General features: G+C 43.0%; 1 protein-coding gene across 1 annotated transcript; it reads left to right on the top strand.

Moving 5' to 3' along the window:
* Positions 1 to 2,413: 2,413 nt before the first annotated feature.
* LOC111863866 (SET domain-containing protein SmydA-8) lies at positions 2,414 to 18,406 on the top strand. Its single transcript, XM_023850639.2, has 8 exons — positions 2,414 to 2,652; positions 4,496 to 4,683; positions 10,917 to 11,057; positions 11,171 to 11,531; positions 12,349 to 12,540; positions 13,881 to 14,119; positions 15,563 to 15,822; positions 17,979 to 18,406. Exons 1-8 carry the CDS (start codon positions 2,629 to 2,631, stop codon positions 18,218 to 18,220), a joined length of 1,647 nt encoding a protein of 548 aa, XP_023706407.1. The 5' UTR covers positions 2,414 to 2,628; the 3' UTR covers positions 18,221 to 18,406.
* The last annotated feature ends 3,126 nt before the right edge of the window (positions 18,407 to 21,532 follow it).

Genomic DNA, 21,532 nt, shown 5'->3' with positions numbered 1-21,532 from the left:
TGGCCTCTATCCCGAGGCAGAATAATCCAGTCCTGGGCTGTGGGTCCTATTGTTTTACAGGCTTAAATTTCCGCTTCTGCAACTTTTCCTTCTTGACGTGTCAAAGAGAATTCAGCGTGTCCGAATTGTGATTGTTTAAATATTTGAAGCTCGAAGAGACAGAGAGAGAGAGAGAAAAAATATATCATGAGGGGAGCAGAGAGAAAGAGAGATATTGTCTAATAAATGAAGGTGACAGAAAAAATTTCCTGCATTGAAGGTTCCCAGCCTTCAGGTAAAGGTACGTTGGAGATAAGGTAAAGCGTTGGGAAGTGAAGAAAGTAAATGCTCAGGAGGTGAACTTTGTCATGAGCAGAGGATAGAATTTCACCATTGACTTCTTTGCCTTCAATCTCAGTTTTGATACTGTGGCGTACGGAGCCATTACTAGGCACAGACCTCGAAAGAAACAACAAGTACAGCCGTCGCTATGAAATGGAATAATAAAGAAATGGTCGTTTCTGAGCAACGGCTCAGTAAACACTTTCCCGCGGGAACGAACATGCTCGCAACATTGGAACGGTGTTTTCGATGTGGTCCGTCCAAAGTGTTTATAAAGAAGAGAACTAGAGCAATCCAGTTAGTTGAGGGTTGGCAGTTCAGTTGAGCTCTGCAAGGAAGGCTGAGAAGAGATGGCGCTATAGTTGTTGACAGTTAACAAGAGTTCTGCGTAGGTGGCTGTGACAAGAGAAATAGATCGCAGGAAGCTGAGCAATCTCCACTGTTAGGAGCCGTTGCCAGGGAACGGCTATTGAAGACACAGCAAGCTGCATAAAGCTTAAAGGGTGATGTGGTAATTAGTAAAGTGTGGAGATTAGCGATAGTGCTGTAATTACTTGTAGATCCGAGTGGTCTGTACATGTAGTCAATAAATTCGTTCACAATACCCCGTCTATAGTCACACTCCTAAATCGTGACAATATTAACGTTGGAATGTCTGAGTTAGTTGCGAACTTTTGATATCAATATTCTGAAAGCTACATGCAAAGAACGTAGTTCAACATGGAATTCTGTGTACCGACGCAGAATTCGCGCTGGGACCGAGGTAAAACCACGGAGAACATTCTTCTGAATAATATTTAAAGATTAATTTCCTGCCTCATAGGAAACACACTGCCTCTCCAATATGCTCGTTCAGACGAAGTGGTTATTGCTGTTAACAGAAATAGTCGCTGTTTATTTTGGGAATCACATCGAACGTGGAACATACATCGTGTGGGCAAAATACGGAGTTTTCTTGACGTTAAGACAGGTGGTACATATAGTTACCACTGGACTTCAGGAGGTTAATGTAGACAAATATCACGAGTACATTTCTTGGGGTGCTACTTGTCCCCACTTGCATAATTCTTTAAAGTTTTCAAAACTTACGGACTAGGCCCGATTTCCTGCTCTGATTCAGAATTAATTTCCAGAATTATGAATTATGTAGGTAACTGGCAGAACTCCCGGGACGGGGTGTTCATTTGAAAGTTCGACCGTGAAGCAAATACTGTATATGTGATTCAGTGAGACTCTTATAGTTCCTGTGTTAAAAATCCCTTGCTAGGAAACGGCTAATAGTGACTGTTAATAGACTGAGAACACTAGTATCTGTGTATCGATCTGTGAAGTGTAGTCACGAGTCGTGAGTGTATAAATGGTCAATAAATTGAGTCACCAATCCAAACCCCGTCTATAGTCACTCATACACATGACAATATATAAAACAGTTCTGTAAGCGTGAGATTACGTAATCACAACGGATTATCAACCATTATAGTTACGTGGACATAACTTTTGTACTAGATCACGAATTTTGTTTGAATATATCGTGTCTCTTTTGCGAGAAGTGATAATTTGCTTATTCAGATATTCGGCGTGTAGTGTACTACATAAAAGGGAAAATTCACGATTGACTATTTATGCGTGTTATTTGTGGTAGATGGTGTTAAACGTCGGCATCAACGCATCATTCGATAGCATGCAGAACTTGGAAAGAATTGCGTGGGAAAGCAGTTGGAATGTGTAGATATTTAATACGAATAATGAGATTTCCCGTTAAATCTCAACGGGCGTTACATTCATCTCTCCAGAATTGAACAGTTTGTTGAAACAGGGATCAAATTAGACCCCACGTATTGTACAGGGTTTAACGAACATGTAGGTAAGAGCAAATTGCTACAATCAAAACTGTATCAAAGTTCTTCTCGATTCCCTTAGTGACAAAGTTTGGACGGACACGAGTGAGGAGAGGCCAACTTAATTTTAGATTCCGTAATGGCAATACATTGAGGGTAGTGGTTGGGGAGGTTGAGGGGAGGCAAGACTGAGGCTATCTATTAAACCCGCGACGCTACGGTACAGTCTCTGCCTGTAATAAAATTGACTGCTGATGAAATCATGATGCAAGACTGTCGGTCAAGCTGTGAATCTTTGACGCTCTCTCTGCGCCTGCGTGTCTCGTGTATAATTTTGTAGAGTCCGATGCAATGATAGAGCCGTTTGGACAGATAGATACTTTGGTGGGGATCTTGTGGATGTGAGAAAGGCGACTGTAGCTTAGTTTACGTCCAGATCTGGCATCTGAGTATCCTTCAGGACCTTGTCATGCCGGGAACAAGGAAGAGTAAGGTAAGCTTGATATGTTGATAAATGGAAACTCGATTTATTATAGTAATCTTGTTCGTAATGGAATCTGGACATATATAAATATTCTTTTTCGACACTTTACTCATTTATCAAAGGTGTTTACCGGTATAAATACAAACCACTCCGTCCAATGTGACATAAAAGTTTTTACTACGTTAAAACTTATCTCCCTTACATGTTTCGGTCCTCACGGGCCATCTTCAGAGGGAACATCATTACAAACTGGAAACTACCATCACAATAGGTGTTTTTATTTAAAATACATACACTTATATCCTATAATGCACAGTACTCATAAAGTCGAACGTTTCACAATCACAGCAGCTTCCTGGTGTTGTAAAGTTTTTAAAAGTTTCTAGATGTTCTTTAAAAAAAACTTTATTGTCAATAGTTAAAATTTTTTAAACCACGTAGGTTCGTGTCCGTACTCCTATCGTCATTCTTGTATGGGGCAGATTTTGTGCCGCCTGTCTATCTTGATGAGGAGGTTCTTGATGTCGTCCAGGGTTTGTTCGTGGCTTGCTGTGTTGTCTTACCGCTGTTTTCTTGTGGTATAGTTTACGATTCTGCTAGACTCTCACACTGTATAAGGTGAAATGTTAGGATAATATGTGAATAATTAATTGGAAAAGGATTTGGAGGCAAATGGCCGTGTTTTAATCGAGGTATTAACTCGACGTTTGCCAAGAGGGACTAAGTAATATCACAAAAAGCCTTGGTGAAGGTAGCAGGTGCCCCGGGAGATGTTCCAGAACACTTCCCGAATACCAGAGTGAAACGTTAACAGTGTAGTCCTGTTAGGTAAGTTATTGTACTGATGCAAATATTCGTCGTGTTTCATAGGCGTCATTTTGGTTAAAAGAAATGCAACGTTCAGAATATGGCTTTGATTATATTATTAGGTAAAGCTATGAATCTACAGTGAGGGGTGAATTTGATGGAGCCCGTGTCTATCCGTGGATGACAGACGAGAGGCGATAGACGTATTCACTATATCTTTCTGTTTGAAAAAGGAGCATAATTTCCTCATAATAATTAGCGTCCATTTGTCTATAATCCGTCTAAATTGCATTACTTTTTATTTTACACTTCAATACACTCTCTAACAGTACATGTTTCGGCCTCAAACGGCCATCTTCAGGTGTTTTTTTCACAGATATTCAATTAAGATTGTGTCGAAACTGCTGCACTGTTTCACTGTTCTAATTGATTTTAAAAACCCACTCGCTGTAATCTTCTTTTTAATAATATTCAGCAACGCAAGAACCTCAAATCCAACAACGTTTCTCTTAACGTACCTGTATGCGCACTGCGCACTGCGCACTGCGCATCTTTCCGTACTCGATACCGGTATAACAGTTATTTGCTAGGAAGAAAGAAAAAGTAAGTAAGTTTACAAAACTGCAATCCAATTTGAAATTATGTATTTTTAACAACAATCTAAATTCTAAAACACGTGTTATTTCCATGGTAGTGGTACCATATTTTCCTTTAAATTTGCTTAGTGGGGGGGGNGTGGAGTCCAACTGGGTCCACTCGGCACGGCGGCCACTGATTGGCCTATTGTAGCCTGCCTCCGGTGATTATGATGATGGAGAATTTGGTACAATGAAGATTGGCAGGGGAAACCGAAGTACTCGGAGGAATCCCGCCCCAGCGCTACTTGGACCACCACAAATCCCACTTTACCAGACACGACATCGAACCCGGGCCGCCGCGGTGGGGAGCCAGCGACTAACCGTTTGAGCTATGGCGCGGCCTAGTAGTACCATAAGTTCTCGCGTATTTCTTTGGGAGCGCTGCTTCAGTGTATTTTAATTTCCAGAAATCGGGTAGAAAGGGCAGACACAGACATGCAGCGGGCTCCGCTTCGGAGAGGTGCCGTGACGTGAATGTTGTGAAGGATGACATCCTGCCTCAAGAAGTGCCGGAAGTACCAAAGGACAAAGAAGAAGACTTTGGAAACACCGAAAACCTTCCTTACGTCATCAGAGTGTCTGATGTAATGGGCAGGTTTGTTCAATCATGATGTTCTCACACTAACTCCATGGAAGCGGCCTCCGTAGTCTAGAGGTAACGTTCCCACCTCATGACTCGTAGTACGCGGGTACAAATACCCCGCGGAGGTCGTCGAATTTTTTAAGGGCGGAAAAATTTCAGGGAACAAGTCCTCCGGGAGGGACTTAAGCCGTGGGTCCCGTGTCATAGCTTTACGGCATGTAAAAGAACCTCATATCTCCAAAGGAGGACACTGAGCCAAATTACGGACGTTTGCCGCCCGACAGCAGTCTCTAATACCTCTGGTAGATGGGGGAAGCATTATAGATACCTCTCAGCTAGTAGAGCCGGTCTCGCTGGCTGGGCGGGACTGATGGTAAGCACCAATATCGGCAGGATATAGAGGCTGGTAGAAATTATAGAGGGAAGCACAGTGGACCACTACAGGTCTAAGTGCATGGGGGAAACCCACCCTCTCTAATAACTAACTAACTCCATGGAACTGAGCCCTTCTTGAGAAGCTGCCCGTTGTGCAGCTACTCATGAACATCCCAATATTTTATGGAACCCGAAGGTTCATTACCGTATTCACAAGAGCCCTACACTGGTCTCTATCCTGAGCCAGATAAATCCAGTTCATATCGCTCCATCCAGAGTATTCAACATTCAAACTATTAAAAACACTCACAATACATAAGTTAATATCTTACCATGCATCGCTAAGAGCTGCGTTTCGCTCTATGAGAATATTTACAGATTTTATGAACAATTAATTAAGATTGACCGCCTCTATGGTCTAGTGGTCAGAGTTCCTGGCTACAGATCCAGAGGTCTCGGGTTCGGTTCCCGGCACTACCATATTTTTGAGAAGTAGTGGGTCTGAAACGGGGTCCACTCAGCCTCAGGGGAATAATTGAGGAACTATTTCAAGGAAATAGCGGCTCCGGTCTAGAAAACCGAGATTAACGTCCGTGGGGATCCGTTGTCCTGATCACGTGACACCTTATATCCGTAAAAGTTGGCACTAACTTCGCCGACAAATGACGGTCGCTCGGTCGGTATAGTTCGCGTACGGATTCAAGCCACGGAGTTTGTTTTGCTTTTTGTTTGTTATTAATTAACAGTTTATGAAACTCCAACATTCCCAACTCCTCATCCAATTTAGAGAGGAGAGAACTCTGTTTATGGGAGATCTGGAGAGGCAATCGATTTCGGAGGAGGCAGTGGGAGATTGGGCTTTCTGAAGAATCTGTCTAACGTCCGAAACGCGAGTATATAGTCGTAAATCTGAAAATTCGGAACGTACGTCTGATAGATGGTAATCTAACAGAATTTCAGTTCAATAAATCTGTAACGCTGCCCCTGCTCAATAAGAATCCAGGGTGTTAAAATCACATTGACCTAGACAGGCGTAAGGCTGTTAATAATGTTGATTTTTTATAATATTTATACTAATTCGTAATTAAAAGTCAAAATTAGCGTTGTTTTTCCCAACCAGTTTTAAAAACCACATTTAAGATGTTTCTGTATTTATTAAAAATGAATGGTGGAAAAGAATTATATTTTACATATGGATTTCAGAACAACAATTTGATATGTACGCTACTTAGTAGAACGTGCTACTAAGAGAGCTCATCTGAACAAAATTCAAGCTCGCCATTCTCTGTTTCGTTAACTTTTGTTATTAAAAGTAAGTTTCCGAGCGCTGTCCAAGTAACGGGAAACTGACAACATGGACACGTGCCAGGAGTGTGGCAATGTCTGACACACAGCAGGTTTCGAACCCGTGAGCACAGAATTTACCAATGTTGGGCACTAGTGCCAAAAACAGATATTTTTGCAGTTGCCGCAACCCACACTGCATGATTTATAAACGACTCAGATCGGTTATTCTTTCGCTCCCGGCCGGAAATGGTTGAAACACGGGCGAAACGTACGAATATTGAGCCATCGTGTTTTAAATTAAACATTAATTAAATACTCTTCCTATAATTAGAATTTAATATAATGTAATGATTTCTAACTTCAGGAGAATTAAGTATACTTGTATAATGTTGAAGGGGCCACGAGATAGCGTAGTTGGTTGAGGAACTATATCACTAGCCGGAAAGTCGCGGGGTCGATTTCTAATGAGGTCATTGGATTTTTCAATTTACCTAATCTTTCCAGCCACACTATGGCCCTGAGGTCAGCTCAACCTCTAACAGAAATGAGTACCAGGAATATTCCGGAGGGGGGGGGGGGGTAAAGGGCTGCCGGAAGACGCGTAAGGCTAACAACCTCCCCTCCATCTCTGAGCCGATTGTCCAATAAATGTGGGAGCCTCGACGTCTCACAACCCTATGGGCCTCCACGGTTGTTAAAGGAATAACTTAACGTTTTTTACCTTTTTGTAGACTGTTGAAACTCTTCCAATCAAGTGACTGAAAAGCACATTTCGCCGTCACCATGTGAATGCAGAAACCTATTTGATCACCTCTTCTCATTAAAACATGGTCACAAAAACATCTGTCATCGCCTCATGTCAGTTACACGTGGTGGCAAAATCATCTGTCATCACCTCACCTCGTTACATCGTGATCGAAAAATATCAAATTTTTTCATGATCATGCATGCAATATATTTCAATTGCCTCTTCTTCTCAGTCATGTGATCGCTTCCAACTGGATAGCGCCTCTCTCCAGTCAGTCCTTCACCTGTCTGCCATCTTCAGAGTTATTGTCGCTGGAGGGATACTGACGCTCTTGCATAGATTTAGCAGTGGAACCTACCATGCGGCAATGCCAGGGGTTTTTCTCTTCGACACAGCGTCAAACCCAGATTTGGGGCCCTCGAAACCTACAGTCCGGTTTCTAACACTGTACCCCTTGGGGTAAGACAACCTTAGCGAGGAGCTGGCAATCCACCTCCAATCTATGTCGAGGTTAAGAATTGTAGAGCTATACCTCCATTCGCTCATACATCTTCATGGTGAAGTGGTTAGTCCCCTATCTTTCCCCTGGGATAACACTACCAGAGCGAGAGGCTAACCACTCACCTCCGTCTAGTGCCGACATTATAATACGTGGAGCTATACCTCCACTCCTTCATATGTCTTAGTCACACGAAAACACTGCCCTCTCTCTCTTCTCAGTATTACGCGTGTCGCTGAATGGAACAGCTGTTCTCTCTCACAGCTCTCGCTTGCTCGTTGGCAGTCTCCTTTCGTCACTGGGGAGTATGCCCCAGCGGGACACACGTGCCCTAAAAAAAACGGACCTTGGTGCTGTGCTCCGTTGATACGGCTGAACTGCGTCCCACCACCAGCGAGCGTATTTAGTTCATCTTAGTCTCACAAGATGGTGTGTTACTAGTCGATGTTATATTACGCAGAGCAATGAGGAACCCGTCTGTTATGGTGCCATCCCTTTGCGGCCTGTTTATTATTGTGCATGCAGGGGTGGGACACACCGCTGTCACCAGTTTTGTTGTGGAACCTGACGGCCACCATCAGAATTTAGAACACTCCACCTAATTGCCACCAGTTAAACATCTGTGGATAACTCATACTCCGCACAGTGACATAATTATTACGAATATCCCAATAAACACTCAACATATGAAAACAAAAACATATAATCAAATCAACAAGTACATATATTCATTCATTCATTCATCTGTTATCTGTCAAGACGACAGGTCCACAGTCTCTTCCAAAACAGTTCCTCCACTTGATGCGATCTAGAGCTTTCTCCTTCAAATGAGAATATCCTCTTCTGTCCCCAAGGTCATCCAGCATCTTCTTACGTCTTCTTCCTCGTCTCCTTGTCACTTCTATCCGCCCCTCTATCTTTCCTTCAATAACTTCTTTTAGAAGGCAGTTACCGCGTAAGATATGACCAATCCAATTAGCCTTCCGTTTTCTTATTTCGTGTAGGATATTCCTCTGCTCACTGACTCTAAATACCATTAAATTTACAGAATATTCCATTACACTCACTGCAATTACCTTTTAAAATCCATTAACCAAATTCTTTTTAAACTTACACCGTACAAACCAAATTTCATATTTCTGCAGTCAAACAATAAACCAACTTATCCAGTGTAAGTCAAATCCTATATCCTAACGATCGATTTATAAGTCAATCCTTATATATTCTAACGAAAACATTTTTTTTCTGTGGCTCTACAGCCCCAATTTGGGCCTAGGCCTACCTCCATGAAACTCTCCGTTTCACTTCGGTTTTCTACATCTTGCACATTCGGTAGGACTCCTTGGGCGAGTGATCAGCTCGTCGCAAGGCCTCTACCTGTAGACAAACACAGAAAAACGCACACAAACATCCATGCGCTGAGTGGGATTCGAACCCACGATCCCGGCTTCCGAGCGAGCGAAGACAGTGCATGCCTTAGACCGCTCGGCTACCGTGACCGGCAACGAAAACCTTTAGTAAATCAAATATTATATCCTAACACGTAACTACTAAATAAAATTGTTATTTCTTTATACATTCTAATAATCAATCAAAAGAACAAAATTTACACTTTAGTAATTCGTTGCCCAAATTTTATACTCTAAAGTCATTGACCAAATTTTATCCTAACAGTCCACTAATACCAAAATTAATATCTAATCAGTCAACCAGAAACTACATATTAACAAATAATCAGTAGACCGAACACAGGCAAGTACTCACGCTTACAAAATAGGGTGGAAATGAAGACGTCTAACTCCATCGCTTCTCCTTCCTACCACACGACTGCTCCGAGCGACTCCTGAAGTCGGAGTGCTAGCGGTTTCTCCTCTCCGAACCCACAAAAATTCAACATAATGAACATTCTATTCACTCAAAAACCGAAAATCTGCAGATTCCTCCTGGCCGATAACCTGTCGTGCGAGAGTAAGACTTGCCTCTGTGTCCTTCACCCGGTTTGTCAGCATTTTCTATAAACTATACAACAGAAGCCGGATGCCTGAGGAATGTGCTACATCCAAAGATGATCTCAACCCTGGTTTCCGTCTGCCCAACCTGTGGTTCACCTAACGTGTTTCAATTTACAAGACTTATAATAAATTTCTGGGGGGCAAGCGGGAGCGTAGTTGATTGAGGCACTATGCTACAAGCCAAAAGGTCGCGGAATCGAATCCCGATGAGGTCATTGGATTTTTTCAATTTACCTAATCCTTCTAGCCCTCATTATGGCCCTGGGTTCGACTCAGCCCCTAATAGAAATAAGTATCAGGAATATCCTTGGGGGTAAAGGGCGGCCGGCGCGTAGGGCTGACAACCTCACTGCCACCTATGAGCCGATTGTCTAGGAAATGTGGGAACCTCAACATCTCACAACCCTATGGGCCTCTAAGGCCTGTTACAGGGATACCTTTACTTTTTACTATAAGAAATTTCTAATAAATTAAATATAAAATCGACCCATCGTTAAATAAAATCATACTCATTACTAACCTGAGGCACAACACTGTCCATTCGTTGGATTTGCAGTTCTCGCAAAGGTGACGTGACAGAGGATCTATCTTCTGGCATATGACACCATGTATATTTGTAGAAGTTCACCGACGTTTCAGGGGGAACATTTTGTTTATATCCTAAAAGCCGAAGAATATGCCAAGCAAGACCAAGGAGCTAGTTCAATTTGCTGATGGTTGCTTGGCTGGCTTACTCTTCAGTCCTGAAGATGGCAACTATATTCCTTGAAAACTTCTGTGAGCTGCCATACTACACAACGTTGCATCCCAGAAGATACTGGTGTTCATACTGCTGTGAAAATACCAATTTGTGTTCATAATGTTATATTTCAGCATCCTGTTGTGCTGTGGAGATTTTGTGCCGTCATTGTGGAACGACATTGCACATAGACGGCACAAAAGCTCCTAAATCAATTTGTGTTCGCCGTGCGCGGTCGGTAACTTCTCTGAAAAGGCAGCGAAGCGTGTAGGCCAAAGATGAATATTAGGTGTGACATATGATCTTTGACGCAGATCAGTTGTTTGGCTGAAACATAAATCCCGGGGCAGCCCTTACCCGTTTATGCATTGCTTTTATTTCCTCCTTTCTTTGTTTATCCATCTATCTATCTATCTGTATTTCTCTTCTTCTTTCTTTCCATCTTACCATTTTTCAATCTCCCATATTCCCTTCTCAGCGTATCTTGATTACTCGAAACACTTATAGAAACCACTGACGTCTTTCTGAGTAATTTAACACAGCTCACTTACAGCAGAAACATTTGTTCTTGTGTTTATATTTCAGATATTTGGTGGCATCACGTGACTTGAGACCTGGAGAACTCATAATGACTGTGGACCCTCTAGTAGTGGGACCCCCACAGGGCTGCCAACCTCTTTGCCTTGGCTGCTATAAGAAACTTGATCTCGAAGAGAACGCATACAGGTTGGTAACTTCTGTCACTTCGTTTTGTCCGGTCAACTCAGTCAAGTCGATCAATGTACTTAGTTTGGTTTGACAAGTGTTATGACATAAGAACAGGGCGCCATGTTGTCCAGGTGTGAGGGCTGTGGGTGGCCACAGTGTTGCCTCGGCTGCCCGGGGAAGGGTACGGAATACGGGCACAGCGAGGCGGAGTGCCGGCTCTACCAGAGCGTGCGTCCCAAGCTTCTAGGCGCCGACACCAGCGCCCTGACGCCTCTATACCTTGCCGTCGTACCTCTTCGCTGCCTCCTACTGCAGTCGGACCCGGACCGCTGGCGCACTCTGCTATCGATGGAGGCCCACAATGACATACGCCGGAAGTTGCCTGTCATCTGGAGGAACAACCAGGAGAACGTTGTGGACAGGATCAGGAAGGAATGGGGCATGACGCAATACGAGGAGGACATCATCCACACCATATGCGGTATTCTGGAGGTGTGGCCTAACTGGTTTATTTATTAACACACTGGCATAATTTGACCGGATAAGACGCCCACTTTCTTGCTTTGAAACGTAACCGAACGGGACGCGCATCACGATAGTTTAACAACTTAAAGACTGTCAAGTCAAAGCCAAAGTTATGTTACGATCGATGGTCAGTCGGCCAGTCTCTCTTGGTGGCAAGCCCCATCTGGGGCCCAAGACCAGATTTTTATTACTGTCAGAGATTTGCGGGTTTGTAGACATGGTGTGCGCTCTATGACGAGAGCACTGTTCTGTCGTTTACAATTGATGCAGGTCTTCGCTAGCACAGTCATCCTGGGACCCAAGTCCTTCCGTACTCATGACCATATTTTACTGTCTCAGATTCGAGACTCCCCCATCCCGGAGGGCCAGGTCCACGTATTTATATCCCCCAGGCACTGGGTTCCCTTCGACTCGCAGGGCTACGGTGGAGGTGTTCGAACCGGCCTCCACAAGGGGGTTAAAGACTGAATTACTTCTAAATCATATACGAGAATTCAGTTCGTACCTCACAGGAAATACGTTGGAGGCTCTCACAGAGGCGGTTATGAAGAATTCTATCTCCTGGGATATACCGACGTGTAGTCCGTTAAAAGTCAACCGAAGGGTCAGAGGAACATGCCTTTTCCATGTTCATAACTTAAGAATTAAGTCAAGCAAGAACCCAGCATGAAGCCTGCAGTAAGCAGAGCTGTGCGACATGTTCCCCTGAAACGTCGGTTCGATCGGTCCTATGGTGTGCTAGGCATGACACGTTTTGACATAATAATGGAGTTTGTGTTTGCAGGTGAATGCTTTCGAAGTGGGTCAGGATGATCTTAGCATCAGGGCGCTGTACCCCAGCGCTTTCTACATGGCTCACGACTGCGTCCCAAATACAGCACACACAGACGACCAACATTTTCAGCTGCGGGTAAGAGCCACAACGAAGATCCATAAGGGAACATCTATATACCTCAGTTACGCCTATACTCTTCAGGTAGGTGGTTACAGATAGCAAAGTGGTGTAATTGTGACATGGTAAAGGGTAAAGCTTTCCCTGTAACAGGTTGTAGAGGTCCATAGGGCTGTCAGCCTTACGCGACGGCTTCCCTTTACCCCCCAGGAAAATTCCTGGTACTAATTTCTATCGAAAGACGAGCCGAACCCAGGATCATAACAAGGCGGAAGGATTAGGTCAATTCAAAATTCCAGTAACCAACTTATCGGGAATCGAACCGGCGATCTTCCGGCTTGTAGCATAGTGTCTCAATAAATTACGCTACCGCGTGCCCCCCCCCCACTGTATACTGATGAGATATATAAAATTACGCAACATCAGTTTACCACTGCAACAATTTTCGTGAACGTAAAGTGACGTGCCGCCTAGGGCCGGAATATTTGGAATCAGAACGCATCCATTGCTATACAACGGCTAGAAATTTCTAGGCACCGAAGCCTAGGAAATCGTTGCTCCGGAAATGAAAGTCTAACAGTGGAGTTTCCACCATTACAAACGAATTGTTTGAAGCAGACACGTATTTCCGCTTTCATTGCGTAACAGCGGGCGGAATTGACCCTTCAACAAGGTTTTCCCTATTCAGTCCGAAGGTAAGTTATAAGAGTCCAACGTCGGCCAGAGACCAGTTTGTATTCGACTTTAGCAGGAAAGAGTTCTTATCCGACTAGAGCAAAAGTGATGTAACATTAGAGAAGAAACGTCTAAAGGACGCTATAAGTGGAGAACAGTTGTGTGAATGTAAAAATGACATTCCAATAAAGGTATTCGTTAATATCCGAGAACCCACACAATTTCTTGTGGCGTTGCCTAGCAAACACACGACAGTAAGTAATGTAGTAGGTCACGAAGACAAGAGCCACCTTTTTTCAGTGTATCATGTCCGTTTTGTATCTGATAATATGTGTATACATGCGTGTAAGCAATACGCCTTAAAATTAGTATTTGTTATTCGCTGAAGATGGCGTTAACATCGCCCTCCACGCGTCAATCGATAAAATGTAGGACTCGCAAAAAAAAAAAAAAAAAAAAAAAAAAAAAAAAACTGGAGAAGGCATGGTAAATTAAGAGTACAAAAGCTTTTATAACAAATGATGAGAATTTCCGTTGAATTCTTCGCTGATGTTATACGTAGTAGTAATTGTAGAAATAAATTTCTTTTTAAAAGAACAGATTTTGATGTAGCGGTACTAAGTTCATTTTGACAAGATGAGCAGTGTAAAGCAGGATACTGGCACAGAAAATCATAACAGCTGCCCTATGCTGTTATCTGTGTGCAGTGATTATATTCACCACTGGCGAAGCGCATGCTCTTTGCGCAGGGCACCATGAAGCGGCGCGACCACCTAAAGGAGAGCAAGTTCTTCGACTGCGCATGCGCCCGTTGTTCCGATGCGACGGAGTTGGGCACGTACGCTGGGGCGCTGAAGTGTCCACAATGTACCACAGGCGTCGTTATCTCTACGAGGCCTCTCGACCGAGACGCCAGCTGGCGCTGCAACAACGACACCTGCACAGGTTACACCATCCCAGCAAGCTCCGTCAGACTTCTTATGGACAAGTGAGATCAGGCAGCTTGTAATATTCTTATTATTGATTGTAGAAAATTCAAATTTACGAGGCTGGGATGGTCTCTAATACCTTAAATTTTATAACGAACTCCGTAAAAGTAAATTTGTCCCAATGCTTAATCAAGCATCACACCATGAAGACGTTTGGATAGTTGGGTACAGCTCCACTCATTCGTAACCTCGGCTTTAGATGGATGTTAATAGGCAGCTTCACGTTCTGGTTGCTTTAGCTCCCCGGGAATAACTTCATTATCAGCTGGTTTGTATATTGTGTTAGACACAGAATCGGTCTAGACGTTGTGAAGACAAAAATCTCTCGTCCCTTTTGGAATCGAGCCCTTAGCCTGCTCGGTGTACTTAAACATTCCTTTAAAAAGTTAAATCTATCCTTTTCATAGGCCGTGGAGGCCTATAGGATTGTCAGACGTTGAGGCTCCCACATTTTCTAGACATTCGGCTCGCAGATGACGGTGAAGTTGTCAGCCTTATGCACCGGCCGCCCTCTAACCCCAGGAAGATTTCTGGTACTCATTTCTATTAGAGTCTGAGTATACCCCGGGGCCATAGTGCGGCTGAAAGGATTGAGTCAATTGAGAAACCCAATGAACTCATCTCGGAATCGATCCCGCGACATTCCGTCACATTTGGGAAGGTGCATAAAAGTTCAGGCGGCATTATCAGTACTAAACCTACCACCTTCGTTAAGAAAAAGAAAATAGACGGTCGGCATATTTTCTTAAATTAGTTATTAATGATTATCAGTACTGAGAACATGTAATATTGGCTGGGTAATGAATGTGGAGCAGTTAGAGAGATGAAAATTTACAGGCGAAACCGAAGTACTTGGAGAAAAGAAACTGCCCAGTACTACTTTTTCGAGCACAAAACCAACAAGAACTGATCAAAAAACCCTCCGTGGCCTGTAGTCCGCAAGCGAACTATACCGACCGAGCGACCGCCGCTTGTCGGCGAAGTTAGTGCGAACTTCAACGGATAGAGGGTGTCGCGTGGTCATCGCAACGGATCCTCACGGCCGTTAATCTCGGCTTTCTATACCGGGGCCGCTATTTCCTTGAAGCAGCTCCTCAGTTATCCTCACGAGGCTGAGTGGACCACGTTCCATACCCACTACTTTTAAAAACAAATCTGTTAGCGCCGGAAATCGAACCCGGGACCTCTGGATCTATAGCCAGGAACTCTGACCACTAGGCCACAGAGGCGGTCGACATGACCTGATCCGCTGTGGGAAGTCACCTCCTGAGCTATGGCACTGCCCACCGACGTAATAAATACTTTGAGTAAAAGTTGAGCTCACAAGGAGGGAGTCGGTAATACCTCCTCAGTGGTTCTATTTCTTTCTCTTGGTCTAGACAAGAGTTATTTAGCATTTATTGCATAAAGATCGTCTTGAATCATCGTTGTGGTGTTCGCAGGATCGGTGACGAGGTTGAGGCACTGGACGAAAGCAGCATTCCAGCCCTGGAGGCCTTCCTGAGGCGCTACCAGAATGTGTTACACCCAAACCATTACCATTGCCTTGGGGTGCAACACTCGCTCTGCCAGTTGTACGGCAAGACGCCGGGTTTCCTCATCAACGACATGACGGAGGAACAGCTCCGGCACAAACGCGACATCTGCAGGCAGCTGCTCAAAGTTGTGGACGTCTTGGAACCTGGCTACTCCAGACTCAGAGGTGAGCATTCACACAAATGAGGAAAATGTCTACATAATTGTATTCACGTGACTGGAAGGGAGAAAATTGTAACCGCATCTTCTTACCACCAAAGAGCAACTTGTGCCACGCAACACTAGGGGGCACGCGGTAGCGTAATTGGTTGAGGCACTATGCTACAAGCCGGAAGGTCGTCGATTAGTATCCCGAAGAGGTCATTGGATTTTTAGCCGCACTGTGGCCCTGGGGTCGACTCAGGCTCTAACAGAAATGAGTACCAGGAATCTTCCTGTGGGTAAAGGGCAGCCGGCTCGTAAAGCTGACAACCTCACCGCCATCTCTGAGTCGATTGTCTAGAAAGTGTTGAAGCAATCGACGTCTCACAAGCCTATGGGCCTCCACGCCTATTACAGAGATAGCTTTATCCTCTTTATATATGTCACTATTTCCTGGCAAACCAGTTGTTTTTTTCTGGTACCAAAACGAACGAAAATTAGACTCGCCCAAAAGAGTTTCACGTCGACCAGCAGAACCAAATTTCGATAAAATCTCGACAATAACTTTATGGACACGTCGCAGCTTATCCACGAATTTCTTGAAATGAAAGAATTACGAAGATACAAGTCATTTTGGAAGATTTATAACCATTTTCACTCAAAGAAAATGTATGATTATCCACTTCCATGGTGATTTAATTTTTATTTACGAAAATCTATGAGAATGTAGCTATAATTGTTGAGATATAAGGGACATGTTTTTCCTCTGATACGTAAAGGAAGATTGTAAAGTATGCAGCATATGGTTAGCAGGCACATCCTACAGAAGGAATTGTAAATGGAACATTAACATCCATCATGATGCATTTGTTCTCATTAGCTCGAGAATTTCAAGCATTTATTCAGATGACCCAAAAATACACGTATGCTCTTGTGTAAAATTATATTTTAATTAAATATATATTTATGTATCCCTGTAACAGACCGCGGAGGTCCATAGGGTTGTAATGTTGAGGTTCCCACATTTTCTAGACAATCGCCTCATTGATGGCGGCAAGGTTGTCAGCTCTACGCGCCGGCCGCCCTTTACCCCCTGAGAACCTCAACATCTCACAACCCTTTGGGTCTCCACGACCTATTACAGGGATACGTTTACTTTACTTATATACTTATGAATATGTAACCGTATAAATTCCTGTTGGAATGAAGCTTCGTTTGACCAGCGACAGGAAGAGGCCTCTGATGTATCTTTGAAAGACCTTTGAAACAGCTTTGTTGATTCTGAATAAGTATACAAGTTACACTGCACTGCCTAGCGGCCTCCGTAGTCTAGGGGTAACGTTCCCACCTCATGACTCAAGGTACGCGGGTTCAAAACCGGCGGAGGTCGTGGAATTTTTAAGGGCGGAAAAATTCAGGGAACAAGTCCCCCGTGTGTCCCGTGTCATAGATTTACGGCACGTAAAAGAACCTCATGTCTCTAGCAGACCTCTGAGCTAATTTACAGGCCCTTTCCCGCCCAAGTAGTCTCCAGTGCCTCTGATGGATGGGGGAAGCATCAAGGTACCGGGGGCCGACCTCGTTGGCTCTACGGGGGCTGATGGCACGCACCGTTCCCGGTAAGGTATGGCGACAGTAGAAATTAAAAGGGGGACGCACAATGGACCAATAACTAGTCTAAGTGCATGGGGAAACCCACCTCCTCTCATAATATGAATACGAATACTGCCTAATAATTCTCGCTTAATTTCTTCAGACGCACTGGAGTTATGGAAAAGTGTATTACAATTCTTTCTACACCTTCCGTTCCGAATAACTTTTCGCTCCAATTAACATCAACTAACATAAGCTTGAAACATTCTCAGAAACGCTAGTAAGTTTTCACGCAAAATTTCTGTTATTTGTGCCCGATTTTTACCAAAATTGTAATGTGTTTTCCAGTTTAAGTAGAAACAATCAGTTCAAATATCAATTCCCAGAAAATCAATTAGGCATTTCTTTTGATATTCGATGTTTGCAGACGGACAGTCTGACAGATGGAGCGATTTTTCTTGGCGCTCCGCTGTGTTACGAACACATTAAAAAGGAAAAGAGTTAAAGTCAGTATAACAGCGTCTTAACCGAGACATCTCTTGCAAAGCATGAGAGAGGTAACCATGAACAACGTGTCACTTGTTGCAGGCATGCTGTTGTATGAGCTACATGCCCCACTGATGATCCTCACGACGCGAGGCGTTGAGGCTCACACTATCTCCTACCGAGACCTTCGGTCCAGGCTTAAAGAGGTGGCTGCCTGTTTGGAGGAATCCAGTATCATTCTCAGCTTCGAACCCAAGACCTCGCACGAGGGAATGATGGGAATTGCTGCCAAAGAAGCTCTGATTCGCGTGCGAGAGTGGCAGAGGATAATTACCGACAGTTGATGTGATCAGAATCAACCAAAACAATGATATTTTTGGGACATGCTGCAAAGTAAGGTTATGTTTGATCACCAGACAAGCACCGTCACCTTTCTGCTTATGTACCTGAAATTCAGAGAGAAAGTATGAGGAATGTGTTGTTAAATAAATTATGCCAAATATGTTGTATAAGCTTCTTCATATCATTGCAAGAAAACATTATCAACTTTGTCCATATACCATTAAGTATTGTGGTGTGACCGATATTATACTGTTTGAGCCATACTTCCTACAAATGAGCACTAAGTTGTTCAACTCTAGCGCCTAAGGTCAAGAATTCATGGAGTTTTATGTCCATTCCCACCATATGTCTTTATGACCTGATGCATACCTTGCATTACATTGCCTCTGACAACTTTGACACTATAAGTGTACGAGTGTTGAGCTGCTGACCATGAAATTGAAGGATATTTAACAAAAGTGTAGAAAAAAGGTGAAGCTATCCCTGTAACCGGCTATGAGACCTCAAGGTTCCCACATTTTCTAGACAGTTTGTCCACATATGGCGATGAGGTTGTCAGTCTTATGCTCCGGCCGCCCCTTACTCCCAGCAAGATTCATGATACTCGTTTATATTAGAGGCTGAGTCAACCCCAGAGCCATAGTGTGGGCCAGGAGGATTAGGTGAATTAAAAAATCAAATGACCCCATTGGGAATCGAACCCACAGCCTCACGGCTTGTAGCATAGTGCCTCAACCTACTACGGTATCATGTGCCCTTAATAAATTGTATTATTCATATTATTATTTGGGTGATCAAATCAAAGAGGGTGAGGTGGGCAGAACGTGTAGCACTTACATATAAGGGATGTGAGAAATATATAGATCATAGACTGAAAACGTTAAGACAAAAAAATCAGTTGAGAAACCTTTGCATAGGTGGGATGCTGATTTTGAAATGGATCTCTGAGAAATATGGTGTGAAAATATTGATTGGATTCAACTGGTTTTGGATTGGTAGAGTGCTGAAATCTTGGGCACATAGTCTGGTTTTGGATTGATAGAGTGCTGAAATCTTGGGCACATAGTGATGAACCTTCATGTTTCATGCCCCCCCACACTCCAAGGAGATGAGCGCACCCCTGGTTATGAGGCACTACACTACATGGAGGCAGAAATGATACATACTGGAAGTGGCCAAATCATAACAGAGTTAAATACTATAATTTTTTCTTATTTTTTGATTAATTACCGGTATGGGACTGACTCCATTTAAATCACATGTAAGATATCTTAACCTTTAAACGCCGGACTTTTGAAATAGTAGTAAGCTTGAGCTGGCCGGAGTTTATTTAAATTCCCGCTGCTAGTGCCCGTTGTTACTCTGCGTTTAATGTCCGTTCCTGTTAGGGCTTTTAAACAAATTTAAGCATTGTGTTTAAAAATTCTTTATCTAACAAAATTTTTATGATAAATGGATGGAATTAACTTTGTTTGTACCAGCAAAGAATATTGTGTCGCATATAATAACGAAAGATTTGAAAATTTTTATACAAAGAATTATACCCTTTTTTTCATTTTTTTTTATTTTGATACGTACTGCAACAATCATTTCCCAATTCTTCACAGAGTTGTTCTGCATTATAAATTCATTTCTGTTGGTAACACTTGAAAAACTTTAGCAACCCTGTTATCATAAAACAGATGGAAGCAATAAAATCCTTTGGTTTTATTGCCATTTCTATGGTCGTGACAAGACAGTTGTATCGTGGCTCAGATACAGAGTGCGATCGGTTTTCTGTGCTTTCACAGTGACATCCAATTCTGTAGTATCATTTCAGACCATATTTACATCAAGCAGATAACAAAAAAGTTATGTACATCTAATTTTACTACATATTTTTAACACATTAATCTGCAGAATCTTCAATAAAAGTACAGCCTCATGGATGAGTTTGGGCATAACTCATAGGTATATTCTTTTTTGCCGTTGTGCACTTACGTATTATTTTAATTCCTCTATTAGGATTTTACTCAAGTCTGTCTGGTACTTACTACATATAAAAATAAATATTTATGACTGTCCATGCGCTTCTACTAGGGATGTGTGCGCGCGCTTCCACTAGCGGAGTTTAAATGCCCGACTGGGCAAAACGGTGTACTTTGGTCACGACGACTATACTAATCACTGGCACAAACGGGGCACATCGAACGTGAAAGGTTAATATTACATCATATTCGTTTTAACCTTAACCAATTATATACAATTCATTGACGTTCAAGCATATTCCCTACCACTCTATGTGCTAAAATGTAAATTCTTACGAATATTCAACCGCTATCACGCATAGTTACTACTAACCATATATTACCATATACAAATTAAGACAAAGTGACGGGCCAACCCACATTCGTAAAATGATTTTGAAACGAAGCAAGAGGTGAAGAGGAATATTATAGAAACGAAGCGGTGGGGTATGTGGAAGACGAAGGCGAATATTTGCCATAACCATGGTGGGCCTTTGTTAAGGCACTGGTGTATGGTTCAGAAGTTACGTGGTTGGAAGACATGACTCTTTTTGAAAGAAAAAATGTAAGAAATTTGTCCCTGTATGAGGTAAGTGGTACTATGTGAAGAAGGCGAAGGTAACAAATTTGTATAGATCCGGTGGTACATAGGTAAGACATTGGCGTAGTATTGGGAACGTACCGGGTTCCAGACCACTGTGTCTTTTGTCAATAAAAATTGAAAAGTGAATAAATAAATACGATTTTTCTGCAGCTATAAACCAAATTCTACAATATAAGGACGATCGCAGACAGCTCCAGCATAAGTGGTCTGGTGGTCTAGCGGTAAGGCACCGGCGTTGTAAATATAAGGTTCGTGGTTCGAAAACTGAAGTATTTTTGCAATGAGATTTTTATGGAATTAAATAGCAACATGTAACATAAGAGGAAGATTAAAGGTCAAAAATTTCCGTGCCATTGGTGGCCTATTGGTAAAACACCGGCGTAGTGAACCAGAGTTGGAAGGTTCGAGACCAAGTATAGTTTTGTGATTTAGAAAGTAAGTTAATTGATTTTCTGGATTTATAACCGAAGATGTAGCATAAGAGGAAGATAAAAGAAAATAAATTTCAGTGGAGCTGGTGGTCTAGGGGTAAGACATCAGCTTAGTGTTCAGAAGGTCCCTGGTTCAAAACCAGTAGGATTTTTGTGAAAAAGAAATGAAAAGAAGAAATTAGTGAAGAGGGAGACAGCAAGGGAAGGACGGGGGGGGGAGGGAAGCTTTTTGCGGCCGCTTAAAACACTCGCCTTAGCGACTTGCGTCGCCCC

The sequence above is a fragment of the Cryptotermes secundus genome, unplaced genomic scaffold, assembly GCF_002891405.2.
Source record: "Cryptotermes secundus unplaced genomic scaffold, Csec_1.0 scaffold1705, whole genome shotgun sequence".
Classification (NCBI taxonomy): Eukaryota; Metazoa; Arthropoda; class Insecta; order Blattodea; family Kalotermitidae; genus Cryptotermes; species Cryptotermes secundus.
This window is presented reverse-complemented; position numbering and strand designations above follow the sequence as displayed.